The sequence below is a fragment of the Coccinella septempunctata genome, chromosome 6 (assembly GCF_907165205.1).
Source record: "Coccinella septempunctata chromosome 6, icCocSept1.1, whole genome shotgun sequence".
Lineage (NCBI taxonomy): Eukaryota > Metazoa > Arthropoda > Insecta > Coleoptera > Coccinellidae > Coccinella > Coccinella septempunctata.
In genome coordinates this window covers 27,735,746-27,756,321 of record NC_058194.1, presented here as the reverse complement: position 1 = coordinate 27,756,321, position 20,576 = coordinate 27,735,746, and the positions used below count along the sequence as shown (strand labels likewise).

The window sequence follows — 20,576 nt, the reverse complement described above, 5'->3', positions numbered from 1 at the left end:
GTATATTATAGTATTACAGTGACTATATACTATATACTGGGGAGTATATAGTCACTGTATGAACGATATATGAACGACGCCCCCTAGTGTAGGATTTTCCAACTAACGTCGAAATCTACCCTTAAAATTAGAGTAGTGTGCGCCTACCTTAAAAACGACCACGGTAGAAAAATCAAATTGTTTATATTAACCTTCAATTTTCAATTCATCTTTCAATTTTAAAAAACTAAAATTGCTTTTTAGAACTTATTCAATTGGACTTTCTACTGTTTCTTTAATTTCTAATGGTAAGACTCAATAAAAATTCATTAGGATCAATAAATATATACTACATTAATTCCAGGCTCTAAGCAATACAGGCAAGAAGGAACTGAAAAAAGAATTGGATAGGAGAAATTATTATGAAACAACAGAAAGAGAAAGGGTTGCAGTAGAAGACAGGAATAAATCTAGAAATCTCATCAGATTACTCCAAGTTCAGAGGAAGGAGCAGGAGACTGCAGATCAAGAGCAAAATGCAAGGGAACGAGAAGCTTATCGTGAAAGGAGTCTGGAGCAAGAGGAAACATTAGCCAGGGAATTAGATGAACTTAGAAGGAAGGAAATATGCTCTATTCGGGAAAGGTATCCACCAGAATTTTAGTGAATCTCACACAGTCCAAAATTTTTCGAAATAGCTTATAATGGTGACTTTGTAGACAAATACTGAGGGAAACTAGCCATGAACTCAAAGATCTTGAAACAAAATTGAGAGCTGCTTATGCCAAGAGGGAGTTGAGAGCTCAAATGGCTGAAAATGAAGAGAAGAGACGTCTTGAAAAGGTAATATAGTTGAATTTTTTCTGTGCCCGCTCATTACTTAATTAAGAATGATAGTGCTAGAACGCTGGTATTAGATTTATTTCATTTCAAACATTTTTGTATTATGGAATTCCGCTTTAAATGACCGTTGATTCATACAGTTGAGAACAATAGAAATGAACAAAGCTCTCGAGGAAGCAAGAGTGAACGAAATCGAATATGACAGATACCTGAAACAACAAGAAATAAACAAAAAACACCAATATAAAAAAGAACTGCAAGATCAGATGATCTTCAAAGAAAAAATGAAGAGATGCAAATACGAGGAGTTTCTTAGGGAAAAGAAACTCATTGACCAGGTCGTCGAGAGAATACATCAGGAAGACGAGAGAGCTCTTCAGGAGAAATGGTTAAAAATGCAGAAAACAAAGTCTGAGATGGTGGCTTTCAAGGAAGCCCAAGAACATTGGAAACAAAAGCAAAGGGAACAGATTGAGGAAGAAAATAAGAAAATTCAAGAATACATGTTCTCTAAACAATCAGATGTACAGGCAAAGTAAGCTATAGAAATTTGCACTTTTCTGTATTGGAAACGGAACTAGAACTCGTTTCTTGTAGAAGCACCAATTTCAGAAAAAAATCCATCAACACTGAATTTCTCACAGCTGTTGAGCTTTGGTTCACTTCATTATTGATTCTTCTCATTAATTGACCATTTTTCTTATATGAATCCAGGAAATACTCATTCAAAACTACAAGCTTATCAATTTTTATTTCTTCCATTTAATGAATGCACTATATGAATCATTGATAATGTTATTTATTCACAGAAAAATTGAAAAGCAGCGTAAGGAACAAGCACGGGAGGAAATGGTGGATAAGATAGCTAAACGGCTGTATGAAGAAAGGGTGAGTTTTGTTTCTGAATTAGAGTTTTCCTCGATTCGGAGTGAATGTGGTGACGAATGAATATGCTGCCAGTCTTGTAGGTAGACATTGACCGAATGCTTGCAATATCATGGGTTGTTTCATTACAGTCTCTTTAAAATCTTGGAAAGAAATTCTACCGTCCCTATCGATATCCATCTTTTTCGTGATAACTTCTATTAGATCCTGAAAAAAAGTTAGAATTAAAATTTTAAGTATTTAATTCAACCGATGATTTCTACTTTAGCGGCTTCTTCAGCATCATCTTCACCACTCTGACTGACCAAGGATGATTTCAATAGGTTGAACATTGTGTCCCTTCCTAAATATCCATCATTCATGGAATCATAAACCTAAATTACAAATTCATATAAGAAAGTTAATATTGAAAAAATTATAAGTCTCCCACGTTGAACGCATAGGATATTTTCTCCTCCAAGCTACCCCTCAAGAATAGTGATAGAGCCGATATCCACGTTTCCATCGAGACGTAAATGCTTGGACCACGATCTAGGGCCGAAAAGATGCGATCCATCATGGCACCATCCGTCATATCAAAAGCATTGTGCAAAATGTCCCTGAATTGGTTTTTGCTCACAGCTCGCTGCTTTTCAGGGCCATCTTTTTGCAGTTTATAGTAGATTATCAGTAGGCATTCAATTTCTGTTTGCGAAAAGTGGACTTTTTTTTTGGCCAGCAATTCTTTTATAAGTGGTCCTTGTTTCTTCTTGAATCTGGTTTCCTCCATGGAATCCATGGAGGCGTCCAAAGTCTCCCCAAATGACATCTCGAAATTTTCTACTCACAATACTGTTTACGGAAAAATAACTGAAATATTTTCTAGAATACAAATAATTTAATAATTTTGGCACATTAGTATGATTTGACAACAAATTAAATCATTCAGAACTAACTTGATAGGAAATGGGCAGTTTTTTGAATTAAATTGAATGAAAAACAGGTTAATTTTATCATTTTATTTCAGTATAACACTTATTCTACTTGTACAATAAATTATCACATAATTCATCAATCTTCAGACAATGGGGTGCTACTATTTCAAATTTTTCTTCCAGTCTAGCCAACCGCCTTCATAATTGTAAACATTGCGGAATCCAAAACCCTGCAATAATTTCTGACCAAATAAGCTTCTTTTGCCAGCTTGACAGGATAAAACGATTTCGGTGTCCAAACTGGGTTTTTCTACGCCATACTCTTCCATGAATTTTTCTTTATCCAAATGTTTGAAAGCTCTCTCGATGGTACCAACAGGAATATTGATACTTCCGGGAATTTCGCCAGTCTGTTTCAATTCGTCAATTTCTCTTACATCTATAACAACAGTGTCTTCCCTCTTCAGTGCATCATTTTTCCCAAGGAAGTGTGCATAAGTCTAGAGAATGATAATCTGGCGAGCATCCTCTATTATTTCATGCCACAAGATATCAAAGCTTTTAACAAAAAATGTTTGTTAGATGCGAGGTTAAAAATTTGCTTGTGTTATTGACTCATGACAGTGTTACCAACATCTGAATTAAGTAAGTCAGAGCGAAGTCACCTTGTATATTTTAATTCTTTATCAGTCAATATCAAACCAATAATGAGGAACAAATGTAGAAGTTAATCTTCATGGAAAAATGAGGTTATGGTTAATGACATGCACAGGACGCTAATGCTGTGTTATAAGGGTTGAGGAGGGAAAACATCAACATTCAACCTTTGGTGGGCTGCAAGTTTATTTGAAAAATACAGAATTCATGCCTGTAGTCATCAGGTAGTTCAAAAATACTTGTTTGATTTTATGACATATCACAGTTTTAGGTTAATTGTGCTGGCAATCACATGCATTCTTTGACATATACACTGGAAATTTCACGAATTTTCTGTGTGAAGGATGCCTGGTATTATTTTTTCAAGGATTTCGTGTTTTTCTCCCAATCCAACCAACCACCCGAATAATTAAAAACTCTTCGAAATCCAAAACCAACCAATAATCTCTGAACTAAATCGCTTCTGCGTCCAGATCGACACGATACGATTATTTCAGTGTCGATGCCCGGTTTCTCAATGCCGTATTCATTCTTGAAATTTCGCGCATCCGTATGCAAAAAAGCGCGTTTTATGCTGTCCACAGGAATGTTTATGCTTCCAGGTATTACTCCAGTCTCTTTCAGTTCGCCAGATTCCCTGACATCTATCACTACTGTGCCAGCTTTTTTCATTGCATCTCTCAACTGTTCGAAAGTGTACATCGGTAACGGTTTGGCGATTTGTTGGGCTTCCATCCTTATCACTGATGTATGGAGGAGTGCTGACAATAAGAATCTGATTTGCATACTGTACACTAGAATTTTTGAAGGTTTAGGTTAAGGCAAATTTTCTATGGAATTGGCAGACACTTTTCCTCTTTTTCCAAGCTTATCAGTGTTACCAATTCAAGTATTATGCAGCATATAGCTGGAACAGATCCGTATTCAGACCTTGTTGCATACGATTTATCGCCGTCAACTGATTTAATAAGCAAATAAAAATGGGGACATTAGATCTATCACTGTTAAGTTAAAATTTGGAGCTTTTAAAGTTATTCATATTTCACTTTTAAACCCAGCGTTTGTTTAGTTATTATTTAGATCACAATTTGATATCTGCGTTTAATTTATGATTTATCGCTTTGGATCTTCTTCCAGACCAAACAAAGAGAAAGGGAAGACATCCAGCAGGAGCTATTGGAACAGGAACGTATAGAATCTGCGGAATTGCGAGAACAGAAAGAGGTAGAAAAGCGTTTCCGCCAGAGGATCGACATGGTGAGAGGCCTGGACAGCCAAGTGAGGGAACGAGAAGAGATGAAGAGGCAGATGGCGGCCGAGGACGCTTATTACAAGAATATGGTAAGCCTTGTCGTCTTCGTTGGCTCATCCGTATACCTATCCGTTTGTTGCAGATGCAGAAAAACGCCGAGGAAGATTTGAAGCTGGAAATGATGTCCTCGGAGAAGAGGCGCATAAGGAAGATGCAATTGAGGAAGGATTTGCAGGATCTGATAGCGGAGAGGAGGAGGAAACACGCCGAGAACATGCAGATCTTGTTGAAATTGCACGATCAGGAATTGGAGGAACTGGCTGAAAGGTAAGTTCAATTCGTGAGTAAATTTTCAAGAAGGAAAGAGGCAAAATCTCGTATCGTGATTTTTAACGAATCGTTATTCGGCATTAATACCTGGTATATCACGAATCGTTAAAAATTACGCATGCTTTTTTACAGAAACCGGAAGATAGAAGAGGAAAGGATCAGAATGCTGAAAGAACATGCTGAGCACCTGATTGGTTATATGCCAAGGGGCATACTGCGGGAAGAAGATCTACCACTCCTAGGAGAAGCTGTCTACGAGAAATACAGGCCTAGAAGGGATAATATACCATGAGCTATTGGCAGTTTTGAAGGATGAAATTGCGCATTGTGATACTTATATTTAAATTTTTTAATGAGCACATGATCATTTATTGTAAATCACTGTGGAATGAATAAAATATTACTAGTTGACACTTTGACTTAATTTATTTCGAGTCACACCACGCGAAAGGTTTTCAATTTTTCCATTTCTCTTGGAAATAATCAGCAAAGTGTTTGAGGTTTTTTGTAAAACCATCAATGGAATTATGATTTTAATTGAGGTGGGGCTATGGCCATCTGAATCTGCCACTGAGACTGGTTTCTTTCTTAGGTCTTAGTTCTTCGTGCCCACCTCTGCATAATCCCAGCTAAAACAGGTTCAAATAACCTAATATTTTCAGTAAATACTAAGTTTTTTCGAGACAATCTGAAAGAAAACGCTCATTCAAAGGTAATAAATCCTATTGCATTATTCTTGAAAGGAATTGGAAGACTTGGTACTCACATTCTCGGTATTACACAATTTGGAAAAATTCAATCAATCTACGGAGTTAATGAAAAGGAGAGTTGAACTGTTTGTTGAAAAAAGCAAATTAAATTTATCGAAATAGTAGAAATTGAACTTATCGGCGTGAGCGAAATTGAGGCTCAAGGACGTGCTGCCGTCTGGTGGAGCCTTTGCGAACCATCCTCTCCCCTCCAGAATGCTCACCAGCGTTCAATTTGGACGCCCGTTGCGTCGTCACGTGAATGTAAAGGCGAAGCACGACGAACGGCGTCCCGTCAGTTAAAACAGGCCGATAAGGGCCCTATTCAGACGAAATTGGCACCTTCAAGGCTGAAAATGAATAGTAAACATTCCTGAGTTCACCTGATCTTCCTCAAGTGAATGGTAAGACGTGATGAAAAAGCGCCAGGAAGTGATCCTGTAAAGGTGTGTAACCAATGAGATGAATCTAGACTCGGCCAATGGCGAACAGGCTATAATGTTTATTGCCGTGGCCAAGATAGGTAATTCCTGCGAGTCTATCGCTAACTGGGGGTGTGTATGTGTAGCGTCGATCTGTTTCATCTCAAATGTCGTCAATTTTCAATCAAATGCCGTTGTCATTTCTCGTTTAGAGTGTCATCAACACAGCCTCCGCACATTAATCATCAGATGTTCGTCTGTGTCGTTTGGTGTCTGTGAAAAATCTGTGCTTGATGGGAGTCCGAATATTTGTAATATTTTGTCGGTATGTATTCGTCGGCTTCCAGAAGTACAAGGGGGCGCAGAAAACAGGCCAAACCGCAACGAAAAGGTAAACAAAGCATTAACGTGACATGTAGACTAGCGCATCTCCTCCAAGATACTATTCGCAACACTTAATTAAATCCTTTCTTGGTTAACGATCACCCATCTACATGTATCGAATACGTTAAGAAAAAATCGGACAATGACGACCATGTGGTGTAGGTACACCCCTTTTTCGAGTGTGCAGTAGGGGAGTAGTTTTGTTTACTTTAGAGTTGGGGGAGCTTTTATAGCTTTTTTGGTATTTATTCAGATGATCATCATCCTCCCGCTCTAGTGTTGATATATATAACATTGAAAATTTATGTACAAAACGAATTCGATCAAAAAAATTGAAAAAGATAATTTTCTTCCAGAATAATGAGAGACTAAACGTAAGTATCTATAGAAAAATTCAAACGAAATGTCTCTTGCTTTTACAATTTGATGATGAAAACTTAGGAAAAGCTTCAATTTTTTACAATGGGCTTCTTCGTAAAAATCTTCGAAGTGAACCAGCGTCAAATCTATCGAAATAGAGCAATACAGGATGAGTCTTCAACATGTTTTCCGATTAAAAAGATATATTTCAATTTTTCGTAATGAACTATGCCACCCCTGGAAAGCGGACACTGAAGTTTTTCCACGCATTAAATAATCCATTTCAACTTTCGAAAAAAGCTACTATAGTATTAATTGGAAAAACAAGCATATTTTCACTTATTCATTTTATTTGGTCAACGAAGTCGCATTTATAATACGGTAAATGAGTTACTGAAATTTCGATGGCGATAAATATTGATTTGTGTTTCATTTTCTACAATGATAAACACCCAAATATAAGCTCTTTATGCATCTTCAATATGTAATCATTTATTATTGTTGTTGTTCGTTTTATCTCGTACAAAAGTTACCAGATTCAAACATAACCCATTCAACCTATCATTTCGTACCATCCGAGGTACCATCTCTGAACGTTCTTCTTTGCAAGTTAACAAACATGGAACGCTATAATAACAACAAAATTCCACTCAGAATAACACTACACATTATTGTGATGTGTTTTGTTTTAAGGTGGATCTGTTTACCAGGGTTGCATTCGGCCAAAGTATCCACTTTTTCACATTTCACAGATATTTTTTATTTTTGAATATCAAATTACTCGAAACTTACTCATTGTACGAGAATGAAGTATACATGTGAGTCTTTGACTCGTACGAATATTTTAACAGTTGATTCTTGACGTCAAGAGACACACTTTTTTCCTACACCATTTTTTCTGGTTCGGCCCTGATGAAAAGATATAGCCATATTGAGTTTTCATAATGAGCTATGCCACCTCTGAAGAAAAATCACTTTCAAAATAACTAGCTAAATCTGTAGACCTTTCAAACAGAGTTGCATTCGGCCAAAGTACCCAATTTTCCGAATATCAGATATTTTTCATTTTGGAACCTTAACAACAAATTACTCGGAAACGGTGCATTATATAGGTACGAGAAAATAAGATGATATTGATTTCACAAAACGATCAAATATCCATGAGATTTAGTTTCAAGAGTTGGGTGAATTTTTAGTATTTTGTGGTACGTAATGGTCATAATGAGAAAACTGGAAGGCGTGGGTTATTACCCACGCCTTCTTTCTTGTAGTCGAAAAAGATTCATCAAATAAATGAAAAGCTATATTTCGAAATTCATTTCATTCGATGAAACTGTTAGTGAGATAAAATAACATTCTTTCGTGGTTTTTCAAGTGTATCTTTTGAACTGAGACGATTCGGAAAAAATGGTTGAGGAAAAAAGTGTTTCTTTGGACCTCAACAATCTACTGTTAAAATATTTGTACGAGTCAAAGACTCACTCTGTACATCCTCTACATCGCCTTATGGCGTCAATCTGCTTCAATCACCCTGTATTTTTATTTTCTAAAATGATCAAATATTCATTTATGAGCGTTGAACTTGATTTCATAGGAGCTGAGTTGAATTTCTGGTATTTTTATGGTATGTTATGGTCATAATAAAGAAACTAGAAGATGTGGATGGAATCTTGTGTAAGGAGAAGACTTATCACATAAATGAAAGTCTAACTTAACTTCCGAAAAATCATTCAATTCGATGAAATTGTTTGTCAAACCAGTTTGCAACAGCCGAGAATTTTCTAGAGAATTTACTCGAGAAATCATGCGCCGTGAATTCTTAACAGATACATACGCACTTTCGGCAGAATTCACTGTTCAGTTGCTTACGGAATAATCTGCCGTTTTCTTACCAAAATTTGGTAGAGAATTCTCTCCAGAGAGAGAAAACGGGCTTCAGATATAGGTAACTGAAAATAAAGGATTTTCAACAGCCTGTATCTTTTCAACTGAGCCGAATTCGAAAGAATGGTGATGAGAAAAAGTGTTTCTTTTGACCCCAGGAAACTTCTGTCAAAGACTCACTTTGTGGTGGTCAAATGGAATCACGACTCGTCAAAAACTCCTGAATCGAAAATGAAGGAAAGTCCACCCTTAATCGACTTCGTATTAAAAGAATCATCACCTAGATGAATACAAAGACCTTGATTCCGCACATATTCATCCAATCTCCCATCCGAAATCCGGCGCGATAGTCATAGAAATCCATCTACCCCGAACTAATCGGAATCCGTATTTTGTTAGTCAGATAAATCTATATATGCATCTCCCCCCCACACGTTTTACCTTCGTTAGCGATTCCGTTGTTGGACGTTGGGGGTGCCGCTGGGGCCCGCAGATAAAGAGCCCTCATCAAATGGCATACACTGCGCTCTTTCATGAAATCGGATGAAGTCGCCGAAGCAAAATCGACGTTCATATTCCGCCAGGTTGACCAGGTTGGTCGGGGGTTGCGGAGGATTTTCGACCACCCCCTTTCATGCGAACAATCGACGTCGATAGACTTGCGAGGTATGGTTTAATTCGGAGATTCGATTATGGATGAATTGTTCGAATCTCACTCGTCGAAACACGAGGGTTTGGATGTGATATACAGGAGGAATGATTCTATTCGGATAATATGAGATCATCATGAATTCGAGACAGTATAGGAGATTTCAAACACTCAATCTCTATTTTGTATTTTCCAGGATTCGTCAGTAGTTTCGTCGTTTTTTGATTCACCCATCCCTGATATAGTTATAGTTTGGTAAAGGAGTTACATATCTCATCTCCAGAGTTCCAATGAACTCCAGTAACTGAAAGGGCTTAAGTCATCATTTTAAGTCGACAATATTCCGTGAGGCTACTCACCCCTGACAGGATCACAACTTTCGAAACATAGACATAGAGACATGGACTGAGCAATGCCATGCAGCATGAAATTGGCTATTTATTAGAAAGAGAGAAAAGCTCGTCGGGACATACCTTTCTCTTTTTTGTTCACATAGAGGTGAGTGTAGACCAATCAAAATTCTAGAAAAAGACAACTGCATTCCCGACGTGTTTTTCTCTCTGTCACTTTTTTTGACCGTATTTCATGCATAGATATAAAGGGAAGGCACAGTCCATGTCTCTATGTCTATGTTTCGAAATGTGAAGTTTTGACATCTACAGAAATTCGGTGACGTTTCTGAAGAACAACCACTGAGAAAATTGCAAGTATGGCTGGCCAAAGTCCATGACATAAAGTTTCCCATCATATTTCATAGAAAGAAGATATGAAAATTCACCCACCCCCTGCTAGGACCAACCAGACCACAGACTTTCATACCCAATATGGGAATTCAAAAGTTAATGCAATCGTTGTCATTTTTGAAGGGGATTTTGATTTTCTTCAAATAAATCGTTTTTTCTCAGTTTATAGTTGTTTTTTCTCAATTCTGAAGATTGGTTGTCGAAACTGGATCCAAGTGTGTAAATATAATCATCAATTTTAGGACAATAACGTCCAGTTTCATAATCGAATTAAACGTCACTTTAAGCTTAAAGCTTCCTTTAATGTCATTTTTAGTAGGGTTAAAGGAAGCTTTAAAATTAAAGCGACTTTAGGTTTGATTATGAAACCGGCCGTAAATGTCGTGAAGTATAACGTCCAGTTTCATAATCGAATTAAACGTCACTTTAAGCTTAAAGCTTCCTTTATTGTCATTATTACGTCCAATTTCATAATCGAATTTAACGTCACTTTAAGCTTAAAGCTTCCTTTTCTGTCATTAGGGTTAAAGGAAGCTTTAAAATTAAAGTGACTTTAGGTTTGATTATGAAACCGGCCGTTAGTAGGGTTTAAGGAATTTTCAAAATTAAAGTGACTTTAAGTTTGACTATGAAATCGGCCGTTAGTATTTTTGAAAAAAATTCTGACTTTGTTCTGAATCAGCTGATAAAAGAGAGCAATATTTTTTGAATCCGAACTTCTTGGCTCTTTACACGATCATTGGAAATCACGAGGAAATTGATTATATGGAGAGCCACAACTATGATATCTTGCCTTCTCCATTATACAAGGCTAAAATTGCAATATCGATGCTAAGAAAACTGATCCAAGTTGAACTGGAAATGAAACAAAAATTTCTAAGACCCGATACTTTCACTTGGAAATAACTTAATTTATTCGATAGATAAGTAAAAATGCAGGCTTTTCAGTTTCAGATAAATTTTTCATCGAATAAATCTGTCATTGAATTAAAAGCGTTTATTTGTCATAGATAGAATGTCGGTACGTCATTTTTGGTTGAATTTTTCAGGTTCTTGATATATGGTTATTCTTTATGTGATTTTCACGAAATATTCGCTTTCTAGTTGGAATTACGACAATTTCTACAATGCGGTGTCTTATTTCACATTAATCAGTGAAAAGTAGTATACCGTGTTTTCATAGAATTGTTATTCGTCAAATAATTTCATCTGTATGCACCGAAATAAGGTATCCATCAGATAGGAAATTATTCGACAGATACTTACTGACAGTGAATAAAATTTATTCGAAGGTGAAAGTGCCGTTCCTTAGTTGTTTTTTCTCAGTTTTGAAGATTGGTTGTCGAAACTGGATTCAAGTGAGTTAATTATTATCAATTTCAGGTCAATAAATGTCATGAATTGTTAGTATTTATGAAAAAATTCCGACTATGTTCTGCATCAGCTGATAAAAGCAATTGTTTTCGAATCCGAACTTCTTGGCTCTTTACACGATCATAAAAGAAGGAAATTGATTATATGGAGAGCCACAACTATGATATCTTGCCTTCTGCATTATACAAGGCTAAAATTGCAATATCGATGCTAAGAAAACTGATCCAAGTTGAATTGAAAATAAAACGAAAATTTCTAAGGCCTGATACTTTCACGTGCGAATAACTAAATTTATTCGATAGATAAGTCTTATTCCTAGGATAAGTAAAAATGCAGGATTTTCAGTTTCAGATAGATTATTCATTGAATAAATCTGTCATTGAATTAAAAGAGTTTATTTGTCATAGATAGAATGTCGGTACGTCATTTTGGTTGAATTTTTCAGATTCTTGATATATGGTTATTCTTTATGTGATTTTCACGAAATATTCGCTTTCTAGTTGGAATTATGACAATTTCTACAATGCGGTGTCTCATTTCATATTAATCAGTGAAAAGTAGTATACCGTGTTTTCATAGAATTGTTATTCGTCAAATAATTTCATCTGTATGCACCGAAATAAGGTATCCTTCAGTTAGGAAATTATTCGACAGATACTTATTGACAGTGAATAAAATTTATTCGAAGGTGAAAAGTACCGGGCCTTAGTCGTTTTTTCTCAGTTTTGAAGATTGGTTGTCGAAACTGGATTCAAGTGAGTTAATTATTATCAATTTTAGGTCAATAAATGTCATGAATTGTTAGTATTTATGAAGAAATTCCGACAATGTTCTGAATCAGCTGATAAAAGCAATGCTTTTCGAATCCGAACTGGTCCAAGTTGAACTGGAAATCAGAACAAAAATTTCTAAATGAATTTTGTGTGAATGTTATCGAAATTCATATGTATATCAACCTCATCGAGGAAAATAGTAAAAACTGACATGTTCACAAGTAGGTCGTAATCGAAGATTTGCTCAGAGGATGCAAATTATGCATGGGTGAAGCACTAAGCTTTACCCATGGTCACGAGATAGATTGAGATATTTTCAACAGATCAAGATATATTTTTGATGGAAATTCGTATTGAAACACCCAAAAATTCTTCGTTACTCGATGTAAACAAACAAAAGTGCATTAACTTTTTATTTACAAAAATTAACACGTATCGCTTGTTTGGAATATAGACATAGAGACTGTCTAAATGTCTATGATTTGGAATTCTCATCAACCATGCTTGCAATTTTCTCTGTGGTTTTTAAGAAACGTCACGAAATATATGTAGCACAGAAGTTAAAATTTCACATTTCGATGTATCCTTGGACAGCAGTTCTAACAGTTATTCAAGAAGATGATATCTAATAATTTCTGCGATCGGCTTCACGACAACTAGCGAAAACTTCAATTCGTTCTATCCCGAAGTGCAATAAATTATATCCCATTGATACAAATAACATTCCGGTGGAACGATAATCATTTCAGCAACTTATCAGTCTTCTTGGCGTCCTCATAGCAAAGTTGGACACGTTGGAGGACTAATTTATTGCAGCTACCTCAACTAATAAAGCGACATAATAAACTCTCACGTTTAGAAAAGATGAAAGAAAATCGAATTTCGTCACCTTGGTCTTGTTGGACCGTCCGAGAGTTCCATTAGATTATTGGTGATTTATTGAGACTGAGTTGGAACACTTTGTGAAGATATTTCTATGTGATATGGGTTGGTTTAGGTGGAGGATTAACATCGGATATTTATGAGATGTTATTTTGGAATTCAGCAACAGTTGTTGGAATAATTCACCTGTGGTATGGTCAGGGATTTGAAATCTGGAATCTAGTAGTGCGAATTATCAATATCGAAGAAGAATAAAATACCCTGAAAAATGCATGTCATGACGTAAACAGCTGCATCAAAGATTACACAGTAAAAAGGTAGGAATTGCCCTCATATCGCTAGTAGGTACTAAAAACCGACAACATTTCGGTCAGTGAAAACACATTTGACAATGAGATGGCGCTGAAAACGTTTTGTCAATACAGAAAAACTGTTTAATAACAGTTTTCTGTTTTATAATTGAAGGCCTTGTATTGAATTTCAATATCAACTTTGTTGGGACCATAAAACAAACATCCTGAGCAACAAAACAAATGTATGGTTTTGTTTAGTGATCAGAATGTTAGTTTTCATCTGAACATTGTTCGGAATCAATTGATATCAATGAAACACGCTGTCGGATGTGCTATAGTTTTATTTGCAATTTATAAATAATTCACAAAATTTGAAATTAGGGACAACGGATAGAGCTTTCACTAGGACACAAAAGTATATGGTGATCTGCTATACGTCAAAGGTGTTATTTCTGTTCAATATACCTACGTTGTTTTGAATAAATAAACTTAGTTGAATTTGTACAATTCATATCAGAAATTAATATAAACAAATATTCAATATATCATAGCATACACATTTCAGTTACTTACATATTATTTACAGAATTTTCAGAACCTCAACGAAAAAAAAAACTTCACTGAGGTATACAAGAACTCTATATTAGCCTGTCAGTAGAGTTTCTTTATAATTTCTTTATGATATGGTCTCTTTATGACACAATATACGAATTGATTAATTTATGAACGAAACACTCACAGCAGGTTTCACAGAAACTTTGACTTTCCAGACAACAATTTGACAGTCACTCGATACCCAAAACGAAGTCGATGAAACTTTTGCATTTCTGAATATATTGAAGCAGTAGCAATTGAAAATCTTTGAATGGACGTATAAAAGTCATAATTTCTCCTAAATTGGCCCTTCATGCAAGGTATGCTTCCTGCATACAACAATTGACGTGGATGAACAGTTCTCAACCGACTTGCAGTAAAATGTTCATTGCACATGGTGTAGTCAGTAGTGTTTGCAGGCCTTCACGCCCTGAAAATTTTATCCACTTCGTAGCACTGAAAATAAAAGTCAATGAATGACCGAGTCACATGTTACCAGTTTACATTCCCATTTTCATCAAATTAATTCAGATGCATAACATCCGCAGATAATGAAATCAACGAATGTTACGATCTAAATCGAACTAACAAACTACCATCGCTCGAAGTATCACCAGAAATTTCATTTCGTCGACAAAGAGTAGATGCTGACCATGGTTTCGGTCTTATTTGACCTTTCGAATTTTCGAATCGAGTTTTGTTGCTCTGACGAGGTCAAATAAGACCGAAACCATGGTCAGCATCTACTCTTTGTCGACGAAATGAAATTTCTGGTGATACTTCGAGCGATGGTAGTTTGTTAGTTCGATTTAGATCGTAACATTCGTTGATTTCATTATCTGCGGATGTTATGCATCTGAATTAATTTGATTATTATTTACCTGCCTTACTATGAAGGCGTGATCCATTTCTTAATTCCCATTTTCCTCAATGAAATTCGTTTTATTTGATCCACAGTTCTTCACCATACAATAATTTTCGAACGATATTTTGAGGTTTTCGCCAAGAAATTAGAAAAAATTTCAATAATCAGCAACTAGAACGGGCTAGATAAACAAAAAGCGATGCGAGAATCAAAACATTCAAAACTTCTTTGATCAAAATTGCCATCTGACATCTCACAAAATTTAATTTGTCCCTCGAATTAATATTTTAACCAGTGTTAGGGCCTTAAAAACACATTTGAAAAACAGATGGCGCTCACATCACTTTAGTCGTACAGTGACTCTATCAAACACAGTGGCGACAATTGGAAATTTAACAAGAATATGGCGGCTTAGAAGCACAGATTCCAATGCTATGATCTCCAATCCGAAATGTGGATTGGCTCACGTCACGTCACGTGACCAAATTCACCATATTCTTGCTAAAACGATGAAAAACGAGACCACAATTGTCGCCACTGTGTTTGATAGAGTCACTGTATTTGGTCGCTTCGTTTCCTACCTTTCTACTCTATAATCTTTGACGTAAACATCTACATAATGTTCTATGCCGTGTATGTACACAGATTCGCAACTTCAATCACAGAATCGAAAACGTAAAAAAAAACGCCGCATTGATTGATTACGTCGTCGATGAAACGAAACAGCAGCCAACCCTCACGAATTTTGATCCATCCCGTTTCGGAAAAAGTCGGACCGGGAAACGATAGAAAGACTGACGGCGGTCCGACGACCGTTCGACAATAATTGCGAAAAGATGATTTTAAATCCCCGTCGGGCGTTTTTACCGCACGCCGTCGACCAACAGCTGACCCGTTCATAATAAATCAGCGATGAGTTTGCCTCGGTTTGGCGCTGCTCACGTAATTAAACACACAGCGAACGTGAGATACGCAAAAACGCTAATTGCTTTTCGACCCTGGCAAATTGCAGGTGTTACAAATGTATGCCATTACTAATTCGGCCGATAAAAAGTGGACGGGATGCGGAAACACCTTCGGTTTAATTTATCGGACGGACTTTGGGCGTCGACATTTTTTTGCGTGTGTGGGGACAGGGCATTATGACCGCTGCGAAACGGTCGAGAACTCGACCCAAAATATAGAGATTTTCAAAATCGAGCATTTGTGCTAGAGTGGGAGCCTAGGCACCGCTGATTATATAACCGGAAATCCCAATTCGATCAGACGAATATAACAGGAGATATCGCAGATTGAAATTTGCGAATTTTTGAAAAATGCCATTTCCAAGATGAAAATCTAAACGAAGAAAGATAGGCTCTCGAAAATACTCGCAATAGATTCATCGTGTTCGAAAACCTATATTTTCATACCAAAATTTCGAATATCTGGCCCTGTTTAGGAGAAAATAATTTTTTTTGTTTTTCCACTTTTCATTTTCGAGTTGACTTCGAAGAGATCTCTGGAGTGCAATTCTCTATTGAATCATCAACTGTTCAGTTTTCTAGAATCTTCAAAACAAATTCTATGCACTCCATAGACTGAGACAGTGATAGAACATCCTGATTTTCTGACAGAGTAGCAAATAGGTCATTTTAGGGGGGTCTAACCCCTTGCTCATTTTTTACCCAAAAAATCGAGATTTTCGAAATCGAGTTTTTATGCTGGGGTGGAAGCCTAGGCAACGCTGATTATATAACCGGAAATCCCAATTCGATCAGACGAATATATCAGGAGATATCGCAGATTGAAATTTGCAAATTTTTGAAAAATGCCATTTCCAAGATGAAAATCTAAACGAAGAAAGATAGGCTTTCGAAAATACTCGCAATAGATTCAGCGTGTTCGAAAACTTATATTTTCATACCAAAATTTCAAATATCTGGCCCTGTTTAGGAGAAAATAATTTTTTTTGTTTTTCCACTTTTCATTTTCGAGTTGACTTCGAAGAGCTCTCTGGAGTGCAATTCTCTATTGAATCATCAACTGTTCAGTTTTCTAGAATCTTCAAAACAAATTTTATGCACTCCATAGACTGAGACAGAGATAGAACATCCTGATTTTCTGACAGAGTAGCAAATAGGTCATTTTAGGGGGGTCTAACCCCTTGCTCATTTTTGACCCAAAAAATCGAGATTTTCGAAATCGAGTTTTTATGCTGGGGTGGAAGCCTAGGCAACGCTGATTATATAACCGGAAATCCCAATTCGATCAGACGAATATATCAGGAGATATCGCAGATTGAAATTTGCAAATTTTTGAAAAATGCCATTTCCAAGATGATAATCTAAACGAAGAAAGATAGGCTTTCGAAAATACTCGCAATAGATTCAGCGTGTTCGAAAACCTATATTTTCATACCAAAATTTCAAATATCTGGCCCTGTTTAGGAGAAAATAATTTTTTTTGTTTTTCCACTTTTCATTTTCGAGTTGACTTCGAAGAGCTCTCTGGAGTGCAATTCTCTATTGAATAATCAACTGTTCAGTTTTCTAGAATCTTCAAAACAAATTTTATGCACTCCATAGACTGAGACAGAGATAGAACATCCTGATTTTCTGACAGAGTAGCAAATAGGTCATTTTAGGGGGGTCTAACCCCTTGCTCATTTTTGACCCAAAAAATCGAGATTTTCGAAATCGAGTTTTTATGCTGGGGTGGAAGCCTAGGCAACGCTGATTATATAACCGGAAATCCCAATTCGATCAGACGAATATATCAGGAGATATCGCAGATTGAAATTTGCAAATTTTTGAAAAATGCCATTTCCAAGATGATAATCTAAACGAAGAAAGATAGGCTTTCGAAAATACTCGCAATAGATTCAGCGTGTTCGAAAACCTATATTTTCATACCAAAATTTCAAATATCTGGCCCTGTTTAGGAGAAAATAATTTTTTTTGTTTTTCCACTTTTCATTTTCGAGTTGACTTCGAAGAGCTCTCTGGAGTGCAATTCTCTATTGAATCATCAACTGTTCAGTTTTCTAGAATCTTCAAAACAAATTCGATGCACTCCATAGACTGAGACAGTGATAGAACATCCTGATTTTCTGACAGAGTAGCAAATAGGTCATTTTAGGGGGGTCTAACCCCTTGCTCATTTTTGACCCAAAAAATCGAGATTTTCGAAATCGAGTTTTTATGCTGGGGTATAAGCCTAGGCAACGCTGATTATATAACCGGAAATCCCAATTCGATCAGACGAATATATCAGGAGATATCGCAGATTGAAATTTGCAAATTTTTGAAAAATGCCATTTCCAAGATGAAAATCTAAACGAAGAAAGATAGGCTTTCGAAAATACTCGCAATAGATTCAGCGTGTTCGAAAACCTATATTTTCATACCAAAATTTCAAATATCTGGCCCTGTTTAGGAGAAAATAATTTTTTTTGTTTTTCCACTTTTCATTTTCGAGTTGACTTCGAAGAGCTTCCTTGAGTTCAATTCACTATTGAATCATCAACTGTTTAGTTTTCTAGAATCTTCAAAACAAATTTCATGCACTCCATAGACTGAGACAGTGATAAAACATCCTGATTTTCAGAAAGAGTAGCAAATAGGTCATTTTAGGGGGGTCTAACCCCTTGCTCATTTTTGACCCAAAAAATCGAGATTTTCGAAATTGAGTTTTTGTGCTAGGGTGGAAGCCTAGGCAACGCTGATCATATAACCGGAAATCCCAATTCGATCAGACGAATATATCAGGAGATATCGCAGATTGAAATTTGCAAATTTTTGAAAAATGCCATTTCCAAGATGAAAATCTAAACGAAGATAGATAGGCTTTCGAAAATACTCGCAATGGATTCAGCGTGTTCGAAAACCTATATTTTCATACCAAAATTTCGAATATCTGGCCCTGTTTAGGAGAAAATAATTTTTTTTGTTTTTCCACTTTTCATTTTCGAGTTGACTTCGAAGAGCTCTCTGGAGTGCAATTCTCTATTGAATCATCAACTGTTTAGTTTTCTAGAATCTTCAAAACAAATTCTATGCACTCCATAGACTGAGACAGTGATAGAACATCCTGATTTTCAGAAAGAGTAGCAAATAGGTCATTTTAGGGGGGTCTAACCCCTTGCTCATTTTTGACCCAAAAAATCGAGATTTTCGAAATTGAGTTTTTGTGCTAGGGTGGAAGCCTAGGCAACGCTGATCATATAACCGGAAATCCCAATTCGATCAGACGAATATAACAGGAGATATCGCAGATTGAAATTTGCAAATTTTTGAAAAATGCCATTTCCAAGATGAAAATCTAAACGAAGATAGATAGGCTTTCGAAAATACTCGCAATAGATTCAGCGTGTTCGAAAACCTATATTTTCATACCAAAATTTCAAATATCTGGCCCTGTTTAGGAGAAAATAATTTTTTTTGTTTTTCCACTTTTCATTTTCGAGTTGACTTCGAAGAGCTCTCTTGAGTTCAATTCACTATTGAATCATCAACTGTTTAGTTTTCTAGAATCTTCAAAACAAATTTCATGCACTCCATAGACTGAGACAGTGATAGAACATCCTGATTTTCAGAAAGAGTAGCAAATAGGTCATTTTAGGGGGGTCTAACCCCTTGCTCATTTTTGACCCAAAAAATCGAGATTTTCGAAATTGAGTTTTTGTGCTAGGGTGGAAGCCTAGGCAACGCTGATCATATAACCGGAAATCCCAATTCGATCAGACGAATATATCAGGAGATATCGCAGATTGAAATTTGCAAATTTTTGAAAAATGCCATTTCCAAGATGAAAATCTAAACGAAGATAGATAGGCTTTCGAAAATACTCGCAATGGATTCAGCGTGTTCGAAAACCTATATTTTCATACCAAAATTTCGAATATCTGGCCCTGTTTAGGAGAAAATAATTTTTTTTGTTTCTCCACTTTTCATTTTCGAGTTGACTTCGAAGAGCTCTCTGGAGTGCAATTCTCTATTGAATCATCAACTGTTCAGTTTTCTAGAATCTTCAAAACAAATTCGATGCACTCCATAGACTGAGACAGTGATAGAACATCCTGATTTTCTGACAGAGTAGCAAATAGGTCATTTTAGGGGGGTCTAACCCCTTGCTCATTTTTGACCCAAAAAATCGAGATTTTCGAAATCGAGTTTTTATGCTGGGGTGGAAGCCTAGGCAACGCTGATTATATAACCGGAAATCCCAATTCGATCAGACGAATATATCAGGAGATATCGCAGATTGAAATTTGCAAATTTTTGAAAAATGCCATTTCCAAGATGAAAATCTAAACGAAGATAGATAGGCTTTCGAAAATACTCGCAATGGATTCAGCGTGTTCGAAAACCTATATTTTCATAACAAAATTTCGAATATCTGGCCCTGTTTAGGAGAAAATAATTTTTTTTGTTTTTCCACTTTTCATTTTCGAGTTAACTTCGAAGAGCACTCTGGAGTGCAATTCTCTATTGAATCATCAACTGTTTAGTTTTCTAGAATCTTCAAAACAAATTCTATGCACTCCATAGACTGAGACAGTGATAGAACATCCTGATTTTCTGACAGAGTATCAAATAGGTCATTTTAGGGGGGTCTAACCCCTTGCTCATTTTTGACCCAAAAAATCGAGATTTTCGAAATCGAGTTTTTATGCTGGGGTGGAAGCCTAGGCAACGCTGATTATATAACAGGAAATCCCAATTCGATCAGACGAATATAACAGGAGATATCGCAGATTGAAA

At 36.3% G+C, this 20,576-nt stretch overlaps 3 protein-coding genes across 3 annotated transcripts; 1 reads left to right on the top strand and 2 right to left on the bottom strand.

The window, feature by feature from the left end:
- The first annotated feature begins 143 nt into the window (after positions 1 to 143).
- Positions 144 to 5,273, top strand: LOC123315506 (meiosis-specific nuclear structural protein 1). The gene is made up of 8 exons (XM_044901219.1): positions 144 to 287; positions 344 to 624; positions 699 to 822; positions 963 to 1,357; positions 1,632 to 1,710; positions 4,416 to 4,619; positions 4,673 to 4,857; positions 4,993 to 5,273. The coding sequence occupies exons 1-8, from the start codon at positions 285 to 287 to the stop codon at positions 5,150 to 5,152; spliced, it is 1,431 nt and encodes a 476-aa protein (XP_044757154.1). The 5' UTR covers positions 144 to 284; the 3' UTR covers positions 5,153 to 5,273.
- Positions 1,555 to 2,633, bottom strand: LOC123315507 (EF-hand calcium-binding domain-containing protein 1-like). Its single transcript, XM_044901220.1, has 3 exons — positions 2,138 to 2,633; positions 1,971 to 2,081; positions 1,555 to 1,914 (listed from the first exon to the last, which is right to left on the bottom strand). Exons 1-3 carry the CDS (start codon positions 2,513 to 2,515, stop codon positions 1,729 to 1,731), a joined length of 675 nt encoding a protein of 224 aa, XP_044757155.1. The 5' UTR covers positions 2,516 to 2,633; the 3' UTR covers positions 1,555 to 1,728.
- Positions 3,443 to 4,093, bottom strand: LOC123315508 (rhodanese domain-containing protein CG4456-like). The gene has a single exon (XM_044901221.1). It carries the CDS (start codon positions 4,062 to 4,064, stop codon positions 3,633 to 3,635), a length of 432 nt encoding a protein of 143 aa, XP_044757156.1. The 5' UTR covers positions 4,065 to 4,093; the 3' UTR covers positions 3,443 to 3,632.
- Positions 5,274 to 20,576: the final 15,303 nt, after the last annotated feature.

Coding starts and splice junctions, on each gene's coding strand:
- LOC123315508 (XM_044901221.1), bottom strand. CDS start 4,064: ATGCAAATCAGATTCTTATTGTCAGCACTCCTCCATACATCAGTGATA.
- LOC123315506 (XM_044901219.1), top strand. Junction 625..698: donor ATATGCTCTATTCGGGAAAG/GTATCCACCAGA, acceptor GTGACTTTGTAG/ACAAATACTGAGGGAAACTA. Junction 4,858..4,992: donor TTGGAGGAACTGGCTGAAAG/GTAAGTTCAATT, acceptor GCTTTTTTACAG/AAACCGGAAGATAGAAGAGG.
- LOC123315507 (XM_044901220.1), bottom strand. CDS start 2,515: ATGTCATTTGGGGAGACTTTGGACGCCTCCATGGATTCCATGGAGGAA. Junction 2,082..2,137: donor AAATATCCTATGCGTTCAAC/GTGGGAGACTTA, acceptor TTTGTAATTTAG/GTTTATGATTCCATGAATGA. Junction 1,915..1,970: donor ATGCTGAAGAAGCCGCTAAA/GTAGAAATCATC, acceptor ACTTTTTTTCAG/GATCTAATAGAAGTTATCAC.